This window comes from Littorina saxatilis, linkage group LG3 (genome assembly GCF_037325665.1).
Source record: "Littorina saxatilis isolate snail1 linkage group LG3, US_GU_Lsax_2.0, whole genome shotgun sequence".
Taxonomy (NCBI): Eukaryota; Metazoa; Mollusca; class Gastropoda; order Littorinimorpha; family Littorinidae; genus Littorina; species Littorina saxatilis.
In genome coordinates, this window is record NC_090247.1 from 31,582,050 (window position 1) to 31,600,024 (window position 17,975).

The 17,975-nt window shown below is 44.0% G+C and overlaps 1 protein-coding gene across 1 annotated transcript; it reads left to right on the top strand.

The window, feature by feature from the left end:
• The first annotated feature begins 1,512 nt into the window (after nucleotides 1-1,512).
• Nucleotides 1,513-16,641, top strand: LOC138962159 (organic cation transporter protein-like). The gene is made up of 11 exons (XM_070333886.1): nucleotides 1,513-2,264; nucleotides 6,910-7,352; nucleotides 7,679-7,910; nucleotides 8,824-8,927; nucleotides 9,331-9,491; nucleotides 10,632-10,800; nucleotides 11,439-11,792; nucleotides 13,022-13,251; nucleotides 13,764-13,945; nucleotides 15,598-15,749; nucleotides 16,491-16,641. Exons 2-11 carry the CDS (start codon nucleotides 7,210-7,212, stop codon nucleotides 16,612-16,614), a joined length of 1,851 nt encoding a protein of 616 aa, XP_070189987.1. The 5' UTR covers nucleotides 1,513-2,264; nucleotides 6,910-7,209; the 3' UTR covers nucleotides 16,615-16,641.
• Nucleotides 16,642-17,975: the final 1,334 nt, after the last annotated feature.

The window sequence follows — 17,975 nt, forward strand, 5'->3', positions numbered from 1 at the left end:
CAAAACAAACCTAGTGTACCTGACTAAATGCGCTCCGTTTGTCCACTGCTATCACTCGTAAAGTTTGAAGACACATTCTTCAAAAAATGACACTTCTTCTCTGTAAATGTTAATGGTCACCCGAGTCACAAATGATTGATGTGCTGAGTGAGACCTCTACCCGACCCCCAGCCACCCGTTAGTCTAAAACACACACTAAATAAGGCACTATCGCTCACTCTGAAGAAATTACCAGTCTGCATTTAAACTCAGAGGAACCTGCCAACTCCACTGCAGTGAGAGGGAACAAGTCTGGCCCATGGGGGCAACGATGGATACGAAGCTGTGGGGCAGCACCAAGGACCTCAAACTTACAGCTCATTGTGTGTACCTCGCGGCGCAACGGATTTAGACACAACCACCATCGAACGCTGAAGAAGAGAAGAAGAATGTAGAGGAAGAATATTAGACCCTTTCCTCGTCGTAATGCATGTCCCAATATAGGCCAATTGATCATATATATTAAGAGGACATTCAACTCGTATAGTCGGTCTAAATGTATGACTAAATCGCACGGTATAGGTTGATATGGATACTGTTTCGGAGTGCAAAAGTACAAAACATCGTCAGCGTGATAAGCGAAGTGGGTAACGTGATCTGACTTAAAGCCCCAGTATGTTTCAAATGGTTTACAACACGATTTAAATCTTCGAATGAAAAAAGCAGTTCTAACCTTATGGAACACACTTGCAATATCATTTAATAGCATTAAATGAAACAGTTCGTTTGAATTACTATTTAGCTCGAGTAAATCACACACCAGATTTCGTGGTTTATCTAACCCCTGAGTCATCGTGAACCCGTGTGATCCACTTTCCTTTTTCTCACAATGTAGTCGTCAGTTTGTGATTTCAATGAAACTGGCTGCAATAGCACGTTGTTGTGTACCTCTGATTTTAAAATGCAACAGACGGCTGCGAGTTACACGAACTTGTCGGCGGCGGCTGGCTTTAAAGAAAGCGAGCGCTGTGCAGAACAATCGTCTGCTTTGAGACAAGACCTTTCGTGCCCCTGCTTTCGGGCTATCTTTTTTAAAACTTTCAAAACTTCGAATTGTACGGATCTTGTCTTGATGGAAAAAGAAATCTGTTATGATTTAAGAATGTTTGTGTTACAAGCTGTCAATTTATTATTTAGATTTTTAATGTTAGTGCTAGCGCCAAAACGAGGCGCCTTATTGTAGATCAGACGGTCCACGAAAATAAATTCTTTGAAAATGTTTCACTCTCGACGGAAAGCAGCCAGGATGTTCCCGTTCGGTGAGCGTTCAAATGGAAGGGTGTTTGTACTGTGTGTAAAAGCCTGACAGTATCCGTGATGGTTTACGGGAGGCTTACTGTGCCTTTAATCAAGCTAGTAGTGTACTATCGCTTCCAATTCAAGGGTATGCGTCCATCACACGTTTTACTCTCATCGATAAAAAAAAACCTGGCTGTCAGGTCAGAAGGCCATTCACATAATGTTCGACGGATGCTTAACAGGACGCGGCTTACAGTTGGTTAAAATACACATCAATGATAAACAAGGAAGACTTTTTTTTAAACACACAAAAAAACATTGGCGAAGTGAGTGCAAGATGCAAGTTACGAAGTTCCCGATCAACAGGTAAAGCCGCTTTGTATCGGTAAAGTTTGCAAGTCAATGCAAAGTTGTGCTGTACTCGTGTATATTGAATCCAGGCCCAGATACATAAGAGTACGTTCACGAGAAATTGGTTGAAATTCTGGCGAGGAAAGATTAGAACGGATTTCTTTCTTTTTAATTTTCTTTTTTTTTACAATGTACCACATAAAATTGAACACAAACTTAGACTAATAAGACACCTTACTAAATGTACTCCTTCTCTCCATTGCTATCACTCGTAAAGTTTGAAGACACAATCTTCTGAAAATGATCCTCCTTCTCTGTGAATTGTAATGGTCACTCGAGTCACAAATGATTAATGAGCTAAGTGAGTACCCAACCCCCAGCCACCCGTTAGTCTAAAACAAACACCAAGGCACTCTCACTCACTTTAAAGACATGAACAGTCTTTTGAACGCACACAGAAGACCGTCGCAGCGAACCGCGATACCGTTGCCTCTGATCATAACAGAATGGCTCTGACACTGTGCATTGGAGCCGTGAGAGACAGAGGAAAGCAGTGACCAAGACAACTCAGTGGATAACAGGTGAAACTCCAGGTAGAAACTTGTGAGGAGTGCAATACAACAGCTGCAAAAGAAGTAAGGAGTGATATGCATACATAGCAACAACTGTTTAACTCGAAAAACCTGGTTTTGAGAAAACGTCACTGGAAGCTTTTGATAAGGCTGCATTCATAAATGAGTGGTTCAAATCACAGAATTCTTTGTCTGCAAATGGATTACAATGATGAACAGTTCCTCCGTTGTTTCCAGGCGTTAATGTTATCCAAAAAGGCAAGAAATTATTTGATTTTGAAAGATAAACAGTTGTTGCATACCAGTTGTGGTTCAGACTATTTGTGCAACAACATGATATTGGCTCTGCTGTGTAGACTTGTTGCATGAAAACATGCTAGTTTTGTATTGACCATTTTTAGGACTATAATTGTACAAACAAAAATATGCACTATAGTGAGCGGGTGACAAAAATTAAATGTTTAGATAAATAAAGTCATTGGAACGTTTAACTAAGTAAACGTGAGTAAGGGCGCACTTTTTGTCTTTTATTCCTTCCCTCTTTCCGCCCCCCTCCCATCACCCCCCTCCTTACGAAATGCACAAAAAAGTATACAATCTTTAGACAACAGTGTCGCCAACAATAACAACTTCTGAACTAAAAACAATGGAAATTAAAATGTATTTTACTTCGCACCATTGCAGTTTTTTTTGCACATAGAAAAGTAAAGAAAATGGCCCCGAAATATTCGAAGTTCCTTAAAATTTGATATGATGTAGTCCAACTAATTTCTCAAGCTAATGTAAAACTGTGAACGTAAAGTCCCTGGCCAAAAAAATAAAACTACAGGCATTTTCCTATCCCTACCCCCGACATTTTGTGCCTATCATTTTGCATTTCCAACATTCATAGACATCAACACATTTCAGAGATGAAAGCAGGCAGAGCTCTGACATGTTGAATACTTATAACCTACGGCCGGTACCACAAATAAATCTTACCAATATTCAATGACTATTTACCTTTATCAACGTCAAAGGCGAGTTCCAAAACTTTGGAACCATATCAATATTTTGAACAATCACAAGCAGAACAAGATTAAAAATCCATGCTAAGACTTTTGTAAATCCTGATCATAATCAGGCAAATATAAGATTTACATTGTTAGAATGAAAAGCAGAAAGAAAAGAACAGTACAAGAAGTGTTGAATGTTTGATAGAGTCTGTTTAGATGAATGGGGGCCCGGTAGCTCAGTTGGTAGAGCACTGGACTTGTGATCGGAAGGTCGCAGGTTCGAATTCGGGCCGGGACGGATACGGGTCAACTTTATGTGCAGACCCAGAGACGGAAGCCATGTCCCGACCCCGTGTCATCACAATGGCACGTAAAAGACCTTGGTCACTCTGCCATAAGTGCAGGTGGCTGAATACACCTAAACACGCAGACACCTGGGTAGCGCGACTCCGTTGCTGCTAGCTTTCCACTGGGAGGAAGCGACCCGAATTTCCCAGCGATGGGACAATAAAGTAATGAAAATGAAAATGAAGGAAATGTGTATCACTATTGCTGTTTTTCATTTAAAGAAGTAAAACATTGCCTCTAAATTATTCGAAGTTCCTTAAAACGTGATATATTGCAGCCCACTCATTTCTGAAGCTATGGTGAAAATGTTAACATCAAACCCCGACCAAATAATGAAACTACTGGCAGTTTCCCACCCCTACCCCCTAAATTTCGCGCTCGTCACCACACTCATACATATCAACACATTAAAGAGATGAAAGCAGGCAGAGGTGTCATATTTCGAATACTTATAGCCTACGGTAACACAAATATGTTTATCAACACTCAATGACCTTGACCGTCACACAAGGTCACAGGCGAGTACTGACAAGTTGTAACCATTTCAGTATTTCGAAATAACACAAACAGAAAAAGATTAAAAATCCATACTAAGAGGGTTGTAAATTCTGTTGAAAATCCGGAAAAAGGAAGTTATGCATTGTATAAATGGAATGCTGCGAGAAAAGTACAGTAGAAAGAGGTTTTTATTGTGTTATAGTCTTTTCATATGCATTTTGTGTTGAGCTATTGCAGTTTTTCATTTAAAGACGTAAAATAAATGCCTCTGAGTTATTGAAATAGCCTTTCAATTTGATATGTTGTAGCCCATTCATATCTAAAGCTATGGTAAAAATGGTAACATCAAGTCCCTCGCCAACAAATGAATCTACAGGCAGTTTCCTACCTCTACCCCCTGTATTTTCGCTCTCGTCATTTTTCATTACCCCCATTCATAGACATCAACAAATTTTAGAGATGAAAGCAAGCACAGCTTTGATTTTTTGCATTATTATAGTCTACGGTGACACAAATATGATTGCAAACTTTCAATGACCTTGACTTTCACATGAGGTCACGAGCGAGTTTCGCAACTTAGTGACCACTTCTTTATTCTGAGAAACACAAGCAAAAAAAGATTAAAAAGCCGTACTAAGTCTGTTGTAAATTCTGTTTAAAAGCAGGTAAATAGAAGAAATGCATTGTTTGAATGGAATTCAGCAAATAATAACTCGTAGAAAAATAGGTTGTCAATGTTTTAAACTCTTTTTAAAGAATTTTTGTAGCGCCATTGCAATTTTTCCCCTTAGGATGCCTGTAGTTAATTAAAATATGCCTCTGAGTAATTGAAAATATCTTAAAAGTTGGTATATTGTAGCACATTCATTTGTCAAGCTATGGTAATAATGTGAACATGAAGTCCCTGGCCAACAAAATTAAAGTTCTGGCAGTTTCCTACCATTACCCCCTAAATTTCGCCATTAGGCATTCCCTCCACTCATGGATATCAACAAATTTCAGAGATGAAAGCACGCAGAGCTTTCAATATCTGAATGCGCATAGCCTACGGTGACAGAAGAATTTTTTTTAATCAATCAATCAATCAATGAGTCTTATATCGCGCATATTCCGTGGGTACAGTTCTAGGCGCTCTGAAATTTTATACGGCCAGTAGATTGCAGCCATTTCGGCGCATATTTACCTTTCAAGGCCTATTATTCCAAGCCACACGGGTATAGGTAGACAATTATTAACTGTGCCTAAGCAATTTTTCCAGGAAAGACCCTTTTGTCAATCGTGGGATCTTTAACGTGCACACCCAATGTAGTGTACACGGGGGGAGGTTCGGACACCGAAGAGAGTCTGCACACAAAGTTGACTCTGTGAAATAAATTTCCGCCGAACCTGGGATCGAACTCACACTGACAGCGGCCAACTGAATACAAATCCAGCGCGCTACCAACTGAGCTATATTCAATGACCTAGACCTTTACACAAGGTTATGATAAAGGTATGAACAAAGACTGAAAACACAAGATGGCCCTGTCACACGACCGTTTTAACGCCTGCGTATGCCGACGTATGGGACATTTGAATAAGTATTTGAATAAGTACGCTGGCGTACGTCGAATACGTTATGGGTACGTTTTGTATACGTTAAGAGGACGCTGAAGCACGCTGGCATACGTCGTAGTACGCTGAGCACGCAGCAAAGTTTTGTGCATGCACAAAACTTTGCTGCGTGCTCAGCGTACTACGACGTATGCCAGCGTGCTTCAGCGTCCTCTTAACGTATACAAAACGTACCCATAACGTATTCGACGTACGCCAGCGTACTTATTCAAATACTTATTCAAATGTCCCATACGTCGGCATACGCAGGCGTTAAAACGGTCGTGTGACAGGGCCAGTGTGCACACAACTTATGAGAATTTTCATCGAAACGCTGGAGTACGTTTGACATAAGTTAGGGGTAGGTTTGGTCTAAGTAGCATACGTTAAAAGCACCCTGGTATAAGCTGGCATAAGCTGGCATACGTTGTTGTACGCTGAGACCGAAACATTTTTTTAACATGTTCAAAATTTGTGGACGTATGCCGACGTACGCTTCATACGTTAGGCATACGCTAGACATACTTTACGAATATGTTAAATACGTTACAGGTAGTTTACTCATACGTCCGAGATACGTTGAGATACGTCGAGATACGCCAGCAGGAAGGTGTACCATACAGCTAACTTATCGATACCCTATTAGTAACTTACTTGTAACGCCGAGCCCGCTGCGCATAGGTTACTCATAAGTTACTCATACGTTGGGCATAAGGCGAGGCCGTTAGACATACCCTGGTCATACGCTGTGATACGCTATCATAAGTTGTATATAAGTTAGTGATGTGTTTCTAATAAGTTAGACGTACGGTATGAATACGTTATGCATAAGTCCAATTTAGAATGTTTATGCTTTTTTTTGACGTATGCCAACGTATTGACATTATTTTTTTACTTTTCATACGCTAGACATAAGTTTCTCCAAAACGCTAGAGTGTGACAGCCCCATAAGTGCCATTTTAGCCCAGTGTTGGTCAATCCCCATTTACCTGAATTATTAATTGTTTTTAAAAGTGCACATCACAAATTATACCTTTGTTGCACGCCCATTTCCTTCTGTCATTGTCAAACAAGAGTGCATTGAACAATTGATGTGTTGTTGCATGGCAAAAAGTCGACAGGCAACAAGTGTTAAACAGTTGTTGAATGACATAAATAACAGATAAATTGTTGTTGCTCAAATATAGGGCCCAGATTAATTGAATGCCACAAGTGGTTTTGTTGAATATCGCAAAAAAATGTTATTTCGAGATGTAAACTTGTTGCTCCATTAGGACGATATACGGAAGAGGAAGACAGAAGGAGAAGAAGAACTGACAAGCCAAGACACAAGAACTGACAACAGCTACAGGCGAGCGAAGTTCAAAGAGAGAAAAAAAACAGACAGAAATAAGGAAGAAAGTAAAAAGAGAAGAAAAAAAGAGACACCAACGCCAGCTACACCTGCAAAGAAAGAAAGAAAGAAGAAGAAACAGCAGACGAAAAAAAGAGGACAACAAGAAAAAAAGAAAAATTAATCATCAATAAACAAAAACAAAAAACTCAGCACCAGTCATTGTGACGTTAGTGTCAAGATGAACGTTGACGCAATCCTACGTCAGATCGGGGAGTTCGGCCCGTACCAGAAGGTGATCTACGTCATCCTCAACCTACTGGGCGTCACTCATGGCATCAGAATGTTGATGGCCGTTTTCCTCCTCTACACTCCGCGGCACAGGTCAGTGGTCACTTGGGTTCCAGGGCTGGGAAGGGATGTTTTGTCAAGAGAAATGTTATCGGTTTAAATCTGATACCCCGGACATTTGTGTATTGTCGTTTGTGTGTGTGTGCGTGTGTGTGTGTGTGTGTGTGTGTGTGTGTGTGTGTGTGTGTGTGTGTGTGTGTGAGTGTGTGTGTGTGTGTGTGTGTGTGAGTGTGTGTGTATGTGTGTGTGCGTGTGTGCGTGCGTGCGTGCGTGAGTGAGTGCGTGCGTGTGTACGTGTGTGTGTGTTTGTATGTGTGTGTGGGTGTGTGTGAATAAAACTGTGTTAAAAAAAAACCCAGATGCGCTATCCCTACCTACCCCAACGACACTTACGAAGTGCAGTCGGACTACCACGGCCACCTGATCCAACACTACATCCCCAACAACACGAAGGACGGGGAAGACAGCCCCTATGACCAGTGTCGCATCTTCAACACCAATGGCAGCGACGACGGCATGGTGCTGGCCAAGACTGGCTGCCAGAACTTTGTGTATGACACGTCGGTCTTTGAAAACACCGCTGTTGTTGAGGTACATTTTGATGCGAGGGTGGGGTGTGTGATGGTACGTAGAGTTTGGTGGGGGGGGGGGGGGTCGTGTGTGTGTGTGTGTGTGTGTGTGTGTGAGAGAGTGTGTGTGTGTGTGTGTGTGTGTGTGTGTGTGTGTGTGTGTGTGTGTGAGTGTGTGTGTGTGAGTGTGTGTGTGCGTGTGTGTGTGTGTGTGTGTGTGTGTGAGTGTGTGTGAGGGTGAGTGTGTGTGTGGGTGTGTGAGTGTGGGGTAGGGGTAGAGATGAAGTTGCATGTGTGTGTGAGTGTGTGTGTGTTTGTGTGTGTGTGAGTGTAAATGTGTGTGTGTGTGGGGGGTGTTTGTTGGTAAGTGTGTGTGTGTGCGTGTGTGTGTGTGTGTGTGTGCGTGTGTGTGTGTGTGTGTGCGTGCGTGTGTGTCTGTGTGTGAGTGTATGTGTGTGTGTGTTTGTATATATGTGTGTGTGTGTGTGTGTGTGAGTGTGTGTGTGTGTGTGTGTGTGTGTGTGTGTGTGTGTGTGAGCGTGTGCGTAGTGTGTGAGCGTGTGTTGTTTCTTTATTGCGAATATGCGTAGCACGTCTGTGCGAGCGTGTTTTCATAGACGGAAGGGTGCGTAAACTTCAGTGTTTTGTTCTGTTTGTGTCTTTGCTTGTTTGTTTATTTGTTTGTTAAACAGATAGTGATATGCTTAATCAGTCTCGCATGAACTCCCCCCCCCCCCCCCCCCCCCCTTTCCACCCTTCTGGGTACTCGAGAGAAAAAAAGAAGCAAGAAAAACAATAAGCAAACAATCAAACAATCTTATTCGTTTGAATGAATGTGTGTTTCTTGAGGTTGACCTACTTGTTGTACCTCTAATGTAGGCTCATCATTTCCTGTCCAGTCTAACCAGAACACAATGGTTCCGTCATGCTTTCAGTTCGACATGGTGTGTGACGACGCTTTGCTGGGCTCTCACTCCCAGACGTCACAGATGGCCGGATACTTCCTCGGAGTCCTCTTCTTTGGAGCTATCGGTGACAAGTGAGTTATCCGTTAACCATCGTAATGTCATACAGAGTTTACATTATACACCAGTTGTACAGAGTAGCGCAAGTCACTGTGTTAAGATTGAGGACAGGACGCTGTCACATCCTCTGATGATAAAATGCAGTTTTACGCCATTGGCCCTTGAGCCATTGGAGGCATGTTCACGTCTTAATAGCACGTCTCCCACCTCCACAGATTATAAGTCGACTACAGCAAACTGTGCGTCGATGTGACCAATATGCACCATAAGCCATAAACGTACTACATGTAGACATTCTTGGAATGGTCCTTTTTCTGAGCGCCTCGTAGAGGTGACCGGGTTGCAGCAAATGGCTAATAGCCGAGACACACTATGTATGTCTCTGCTAATAAGCATTGCGTTTTACCTGTTTGACAGGTGGGGTCGCAAGGTTACCATCTACCTGGCGGTGGTCATCTACGTGGCGGCAGGACTAGGGCTATCATGGACGCCGCAGGCCAGCTACGTCGTCTTCATCGTCGTCCGGTTCGTCAACGGTGCTTGCTCTGCCGGTGCCTTCACGGCTGTCGCTGTTCTCAGTAAGCAATATATGTTTTTCCAAAATAACCCTCTCGGAATTTGTAAGTGGATTGGTAGAGCAAGAGCCCCTTTTACGGAGTCAAGCTTTTCAAAACGAGAAGAAGCAAATGCCACGCTACCGATAGACTTTAGCCTGCGATCGGAACGAACTTGGATGTGTATGTTATGCAGTGTGCGCTTGATAATTAATATTATAATACCATTTTTTTTTCTAAAATATGCACACCTAAGCCTCGTTTCGTCGCCGATTACTTGCTGATCGCTGGAAGTGTTTGCTAAGCACGTGTGATTTACTTAACTCACGTGACCTCGATCAAAACACGTTTTGAGCGATCACTACGGGCCAGCAATCACTATGGGCCAGCGATGAGTGCCACAACGAATCGTGACCTCCGATTACCTTATTAACTCTGATTCTGGAAAGAAAGGGAATCGTATTGAGGTCTATTTTGACAGTGCTGCCTCAACTTTTAAAAAAAAGCCGGATATGACGTCATCAAAGACATTTATCGAGAGAAAAAAAATGTATGGGGATATTATACCCAGGATCTCTCTTGCGAAATTTCATGAAAATCGGTCTAGTACTTTTCTCTGAATCGCTCTACACACACACATACATATACATACACACGCACATACACCATCACCCTCGTCTCCATTCCCCGTCTATGTTAAAACATTTAGTCAAAACTTGGCTAAATGTAAAAAGAAGAGAAATATCAATAACAACGTCACGCTCCGACGAAGGGAGATCAGTAATTCTCTGCTAATGCTTTACAGACCGCACCAGGAACGGAAGAAAGGAAGAACACCCCATTGATTATTTTGAGTAATCTGAATACATATAGTAATCATATAGTCATTTTATTGAGATCATTGGACACATTTTAGACAACTTTATTTAAAGTATAAAACGTCCGGTAGCTAACCGCTATGACAAAACCAACGTAAGAGCTCACACTTCCACCCTCCCTCCCTTTCTCCACCCAACCAGAATAAACTGCAAATGGCTAGGAGTCACACGTAACACCAAACAACAACAACAAAAACCAATCAAGTGCTTTGAATTTCATGGTTAAGGCCGGCAGATTGACTTAATATTTTGATATCGCTGAACGCGACCTGTGTCCTTTTTCCAGGTGTTGAGATGGTTGGCCCAAGCAAACGGCTGTGGGTGGGTACGCTCATTCATTGGGCGTTTGCGATTGGCGGTGTTGTGCTGGATCTGATTGGATACTTCATCCGGGATTGGGCCCTCATTAACATAGTGGGTACCGCCCCAGCCATTTTGGCGCTCTCATTTTGGTGGTAAGTGCAGACTTCTCTTGTAAGGTTAGTGTGATTTTCATAATTCCCTCACCCTCACCCATACATTGTAATTTCACCATTTTGTAGAATCGTGTAATGCTCTAATTTCGTGAATAAAATAATCTTGTATACCGATCTATTTGGTAAAGTGTGTGTGTTACCTTTTATCTGTTTCTTCAGCCGGTAGTTTTATATGCTTCTTTTTGAAGATCACAATTGTATCAGTCATTTCTGTAAATGACTGGATATCAATGGCCAATCAAAAAGGACGGTTTGTCTTGAAAGACATTGCCACTGTATAATTTAACTCCATCCTGAGGTGTTTCCAAGTCCCGTGTGCACGCACATTTATGTGAACATTAAACATTCCAATCTCACAACGAAAGTCCCAGAAGTTGTGAAAAAACAAAGATTGGATTTCAGGACAAATAAGTATGTGTAAGGGGTAGCAAAAGGGGGGGGGGGGGCGAAATGGGGGTTGTATGTTAGACGACATCGTCACTGTAGGTTATCCCTTGAGATAGCAGAACAGATTTATTTGTACGAGGAAGTCACAAAGACAGTCCTTTGCCAAAGTTAAGAACATTTACAAAAATAAGCATATCATCAAACAAACATTATTTACCTTTCCTTCGCAGGATTATCCCAGAGTCTCCCCGCTGGCTGGCCAAGCACGGCCGAATGGACGAAGCAGAGAAGGTCCTGAGGAAGATCGCCAAGTACAACGGTAAAACGTTCCCCGAGAACTGGAGAGAATTTCACGATACCGGCAGCAAGGACAGTAGTAACAGCAATAGCAACGGGGGCGTGGTCAAATCAACCAACCAATCAGATGCCGACAGGAGCAGCAAGATTGAGGAAAGCGGCATCGGGGGTGTATCTAAACCTGCCAATGAAGCGCAGAACAGCAGTGGGGGACCACTGAGGGATTTCTTCAGAATGTTCACCTATAGAGTTTTGCTTATTCGTAACTTGCTTCTCTTTCTCAACTGGTGAGTAGCTATAACGGGTAGTTATCTAGATATTGCTAAATGGACCCCTTCGAACTTTTTATGTCTGTCAGTCAAAGGCCACTGATATTTCAAATGTTAACATTCAGAAGAAGAAATGCCGGAGTAAGTGTCTGCAGCCACAGCGGCGACTGACACGAGGTGGGCGGGGCTTGTGTCACGTGTTGGATGTCACATGTTTAGGATGACGGAAGGTCTTCTCTTCTACACATACAACAAGGTAATTATGGTAGTAGTCTTGAAAGCACGTCATCCTACCCACAAGGCCCCGCCGAACCTCGTGTCAATCGCCTGCGGCTGCAGTAAATCACTCCGGCATTTCTTGTCCTGAATGTTAACATTTGAAATATCAGCATGGCACATTGGGCGACTGGAGGGTGAGTAATCTGAGCGTCTGGATCATTGGCAGCAACCACATCTTGTTCCTAAATGTGTAGTAGTAAGTAGTAGTAGTAGTAGTAGTAGTAGTAGGCCTAGTAGTAGTGGTGGTGGTTAGGGACTGAATTGGTATCCATAAACCTCACGGCTTTTTTTCGCGTCCCATCTCATTATCAAATTTGTTGCAGGTCAATCATATTAACATGCTCAAAGTCGTATTTACTCAATATCAATTATCGTACAAATAAAGCGACTCAGTCATAAGTTTTTGTATGTCCAGCAGATTTTTGAAAGTGTTAATAGTGTGTGCATTTTTAACCACATGCCGAGTGTTGGTAACTGGCGTTTTCCTGTTTGTACGTTTCTCATTTTCACTTTAAGTTGCATCCTCTTTTCTGGACCATACTACTCCTGAACATTAAGACAGTGGAACCCCCTGTTAAGACCCCCCAATTTAAGACTCCCTCCCTTTTAAGACCCGGTTGTCTCAGAGGTTTTGTTCCTAACCTCTGTACATTTACCCCCATGTTAAAACTCCCTCCTTTTTAAGACCTGATTTTCTCAGATTTATGAAGGTCTTAAAATGGGGGTTCCACTGTATGAAGTCACGACTTTCTTCGATAGATAGCCACAGACGCATTGTGTGTGCTGGGGGGGGGGTGCGTGTGTGCGTGCGTCCACCAGTGCGTGTCTGCATGTGTATGTGCATGTGCGTGAGTGTGTACGTGCACGATTTTTGCTTTCGGATATGTTTGTGTATATATATGTATTTGTCCTAGGCGACATACTCACTTCATCAAAACCTGTCTTTCTGTTCAACCTGCCTTCTATAGGTTCGCAGTATCAATGGCCTACTTCGGACTTTCTTTCACGGCGGACCAGCTGTCTGCGGGCGGCCTGTTCACCAACTTCTTGCTGTCTATGTCCATGGATTTTCCCGCGACGGGACTGTGTCTGATCTTGCTGGACCGTTGGGGACGTCGACGGTTGCACACCGTTGCCATGGTGATGGGGGGAACGTCTAGCCTGCTGGGCGTCCTCACTACTATGGTGGCACCTGATGGTATGGTGTCTGTCTGTCTGTCTGTTTTTCTGTCTCTATCGGCCTGTCTGTCTGTCTGTCTGTCTGTCTGTCTGTCTGTCTGTCTCTCTCTCTCTCTCTCTCTCTCTCTCTCTCTCTCTCTCTCTCTCTCTCTCTTGCTCACTCTCTCTCTCTCTCCCTCGCTTTCAGAGTCTCTCTGCCTTCGGGAATTGGTTCAACAAAAAACAACAGTAAACAAACTCAGTATCTGTCTCTGTGTTAATGTGTGTGTGTGTGTGTGTGTGTGTGTGTGTGTGTGTGTGTGTGTGTGTGTGTGTGTGTGTGGGTGTGTGTGTGATCGTGTGTGTGCGCGCGCGCGCATGTGTGTGTGTGTGTGTGTGTGTGTGTGAGAGAGAGAGAGAGAGAGGGAGAGAGAGAGAGAGAGAGAGAGAGAGAGAGAGAGAGAGAGAGAGAGAGAGAGAGCGCATGTGATATTGTATGTCCCCTCTTGCCATCAACATTACCTTAACACCCCTCCATCACCCCGCGTGCAGACCTACAGTGGATCACGGTGGTGGTCGCCATGGTGGGCAAGCTGGGGTCATCCATGGGCTTCATCCTGGTCTACATCTACAGCTCCGAGCTCTTCCCCACCACCGTCAGAAGCGCTGGCATGGGGGCCTCCTCTGCTTTCGCCAGGCTGGGCAGTATCCTGGCCTCCTATGTACAGCAGTGGGTGAGTTGGCTGCTGGGTTAAGGTTATCCCGTGGACACTTGTAAGAAGTCTAGAGGTTCCTCGAAGCTACTTGTTTCTTGCAAAATCTCAGCTAACCAGTAATAGTGTTCTAGTCTCCAATGTGAAGCGGTGGGTGAGTTAGGTGCTGTTGTGGTAAAGGCTTGCTCAGACCTGGGAACCAATACGATCTCGTCGTATTTTGTTCGCATGGTTGTCTATAATGATACGATCGGCACGGTCAGTTGAAAAAAATACGACGAGATAAATTCCTAGACTACCTCAGGGCCGGACAAGGCTAAGAGGAGGGGGAGTGGGGGGAGGGGTTGCCAGTGGTGGTCCAGGGGGATGTTCCCCCTGGCGGGGTCAAGGGGCAGAGCCCCTTGTGGGGGTCTGGGGGCTTCGCCCCCTGAAGCTGATGGGTACAGGTCATATTCTGATATAGGAAAATGGTCGCTCCTTGCATGAAACGGCATAAAATAAACAATAATAAAAAATGTTTTAAATAAGTGAGGTACATGTTTAGGCTAGGGGGGAGGGGGGTTGCGCAACCCCCATAATCCCCCCGGTAGTCCGGCCCTGTACCTTTGTTCACAAGCGCATCCCGTAGCCGATCCAGTATTTTGACACATGATTACAGTTTTTATCAGTCAACATTGAAAGAAGCATTTGTTTTAAATGTATTGGTAAACTTAATCAACTGTGAGACGGACGCGTGTGAACCATGTTTGAATCATGGATGTTCAAATGCTGTGTGGAGTACGCTCATTTTTCTGACAATACACCAAGTTTGTTTGAGAATACCGTCCAAGTGCAAAACAGAGGTTCCCAGGTCTGCACGTTCCTTCCTGTGCAAACGGTTTTGCTCACCATCTCAGCCTGCCCTCGGCAAGTAAGTCTTTGCCACAACTCGCTTTCTCTCTCGAAGTCGGCCGATGGTTTCGTCACAGTTGTCCATGGGAGTGAGGTGGACGCTTCTCTGTGACGTCTGTTCCTTGAAGCAGTCGCCGGCCTTCTTTAAACTGGTGTAGCTCGTGCTTAACTCACAATGTTCTCTCGGATCCAGTCGCTCCCGATGGGAGGGCATCTGAGCAAGTCTTGGCATTGCTGGTGTTCGGAGCCTTCTCCTTGGTGCTTAACTCACAATGTTCTCTCTGATCCAGTCGCTCCAGCTGGGAGGGCATCTGGGTAAGTTGTTGCCGCTGCTGGAGTTCGGAGCCTGCTCCCTCCAGCTTAACTCACATTTTGTTCTCTCTGATCCAGTCGCTCCAGATGGGAGGGCATCTGGGTAAGTCATTGCCGCTGCTGGTGTTCGGAGCCTTCTCCCTGGTGTTTAACTCACAATGTTCTCTCTGATCCGGTCGCTCCAGATGGGAGGGCATCTGGGCAAGTCGTTGCCTCTGCTGGTGTTCGGAGCCTTCTCCCTGGTGTTTAACTCACAATGTTCTCTCTGATCCAGTCGCTCCAGCTGGGAGGGCATCTGGGTAAGTTGTTGCCGCTGGTGGTGTTCGGAGCCTTCTCCCTGGTGTTTAACTCACAATGTTCTCTCTGATCCGGTCGCTCCAGATGGGAGGGCATCTGGGCAAGTCGTTGCCGCTGCTGGTGTTCGGAGCCTTCTTCCACGTGCTTAACTCACAATGTTCTCTCTGATCCAGTCGCTCCAGATGGGAGGGCATCTGGGCAAGTCGTTGCCTCTGCTGGTGTTCGGAGCCTTCTCCCTGGTGGCCGGCCTGCTGACCTTCGTGCTGCCCGAGACCCTGCACAAGGACCTGCCCGACACCGTGGAGGACGCGCTCGTCTTTGGAAAGTGAGAGAACTTCTTGTTTCCTTACGTACTAAAAAAAAAGACTTTTACAATGATAATGACAGCAATAGCACACGCGCACGGACGCACGCTTGCGTCGACTTTTGTAATGTACATGCAATGCCATACACTGCACGAGAATGCTTACAATGCCTGTCATGGTCGAATATTGTTATGTGTGGTTTGTCCCTTGAACGAAAAGACTTTTACCATACTTATTATGGTCGAGTGGGGTGATATAGGTACTGAAAATGCTTATACTGTTTATATTAGACGAATATTGTGACGTGTGTGCCGTCCATTACATTAGCATGCTTAACATGCGTATATACTTGTCGAATGTTTAAACCTGTGTACCGTCCCTTGAATTTGCATGATCACCGTGCTTACAATGGCCGAAAAGTGAAACATGCGCGCTGTCCCTTGCGTCAGAATACTTACCATGCTTACAATGGTCGAATCGTGTAACGTATGTATGTAGGATGAAAATACAATTTACGCGTTGGATGACAAGTTGTGTTTTTTCATGTGTGTGATTAATAGTGGAAGAAGTAGTATAGTAGTAGTAGTAGTAGTAATAGTAGTAGTAGTAGTAGTAGTAGTAGTAGTAGTAGTAGTAGTAGTCGAAGTAGTAGTTGTAGTTGAAGTAGTAGTTGTGAGTAGAAGTAGTAGTAGTAGAGTAGTAGTAGTCGCCGCAGTAGTAGTAGAAGTAGTAATATAAAAAATAAGCCTTTGTTTCAACAGGGATCCCGAGAAAGACGAACATCAAGACCCTGTCAAGGTAGTGGAGGTGTACACTGTTGGAGACGTTCAAATAGAGATGACGAAGTGGGAACCCGTCGCTGTACACTCAAACCACACTTCATAACCCGATGATCTGCCTTCGTCGTTGTATGCGAACGTCAAATAGGCGCACGGGGGCGAGAAACAAGTACACAGGGACGACAAATAGGTACACGAGGACTACGGACAGCTGCAAAAGGAAGACAAAGACGAAAACAAGAAAAACAAAAAAAAACAGATTACGACAGCTTTCGACTTCGCGCAGTCTTTTCCACGAAGCTGACTGCAAGCAGCTTTGGCGGCACTGAATTTTCTTCGCAAAGTCGACTTCGGGCTAAATAGACGTACTCCGTAAATAACTGTCTTGTTTGTATACGTTGTGAAAGAGGGAATAGTCTTGCTTTTATTGAGGCAAACTTTCCACACGTGCTCCTTGTCAACGTGATTGTCAACGTGATTGTCAACGTGATTGTCAGCGTGATTGTCAGCGTGATTGTCAGCGTGATTGTCAGCGTGATTGTCAGCGTGATTGTCAACGTGATTGTCAACGTAATTGGCAGCGTGATTGTCAGCGTGATTGTCAACGTGATTGTCAACGTAATTGGCAGCGTGATTGTCAGCGTGATTGTCAGCGTGATTGTCAACGTGATTGTCAACGTAATTGGCAGCGTGATTGTCAGCGTGATTGTCAGCGTGATTGTCAGCGTGATTGTCAACGTGATTGTCAACGTAATTGGCAGCGTGATTGTCAGCGTGATTGTCAGCGTGATTGTCAACGTAATTGGCAGCGTGATTGTCAGCGTGATTGTCAACGTGATTGTCAACGTAATTGGCAGCGTGATTGTCAGCGTGATTGTCAACGTGATTGAGACACACCCCTCGCTGTAGTGACCGGCCTTTTTTGGCACGTGGGAAAGTTTAACTCAAGTTATTTCCGAAGATCGTCTTTTAAGGACAGGCTTTACTGTGTGTAAGAACTGGCTGTATGCCTGCGGCAATAGACATAATAAAGCATTGTTGAACAACAACAACAACAACAACAACAACAACCACCACCAGCTCAATTGCTAAACGTACAATTGTTGATAAGAGCTTCTGAATGGTAGTGTGTGGGTGTGTGTGTGTGTGTGTGTGTGTATGTGTGTGTGTGTGTGTGTGTCAGTGTGATATCATTGTGGGACTTGTATTCAAATAGCATGCATCCATCCACTCACACTATCCTTTTGCTCACTATCCACATGAATAAATTCATGAGAGAGAGAGAGAGAGAGAGAGAGAGAGAGAGAGAGAGAGAGACACACTCACACTATCCTTTTGCTCACTATCCACATGAATTGAATAAATTCATGAGAGAGAGAGAGAGAGAGAGAGAGAGAGAGAGAGAGAGAGAGAGAGAGAGAGAGAGACACTCACACTATCCTTTTGCTCACTATCCACATGAATAAA

What these genes read in the sequence shown, in the direction of transcription:
- LOC138962159 (XM_070333886.1), top strand. Translation starts at nt 7,210, where the DNA reads ATGAACGTTGACGCAATCCTACGTCAGATCGGGGAGTTCGGCCCGTAC. An exon ending in CTCTACACTCCGCGGCACAG is followed by an intron (nt 7,353 to 7,678) that starts GTCAGTGGTCAC and finishes AAAAAAACCCAG; the next exon opens with ATGCGCTATCCCTACCTACC. An exon ending in TTGCTTCTCTTTCTCAACTG is followed by an intron (nt 11,793 to 13,021) that starts GTGAGTAGCTAT and finishes TGCCTTCTATAG; the next exon opens with GTTCGCAGTATCAATGGCCT.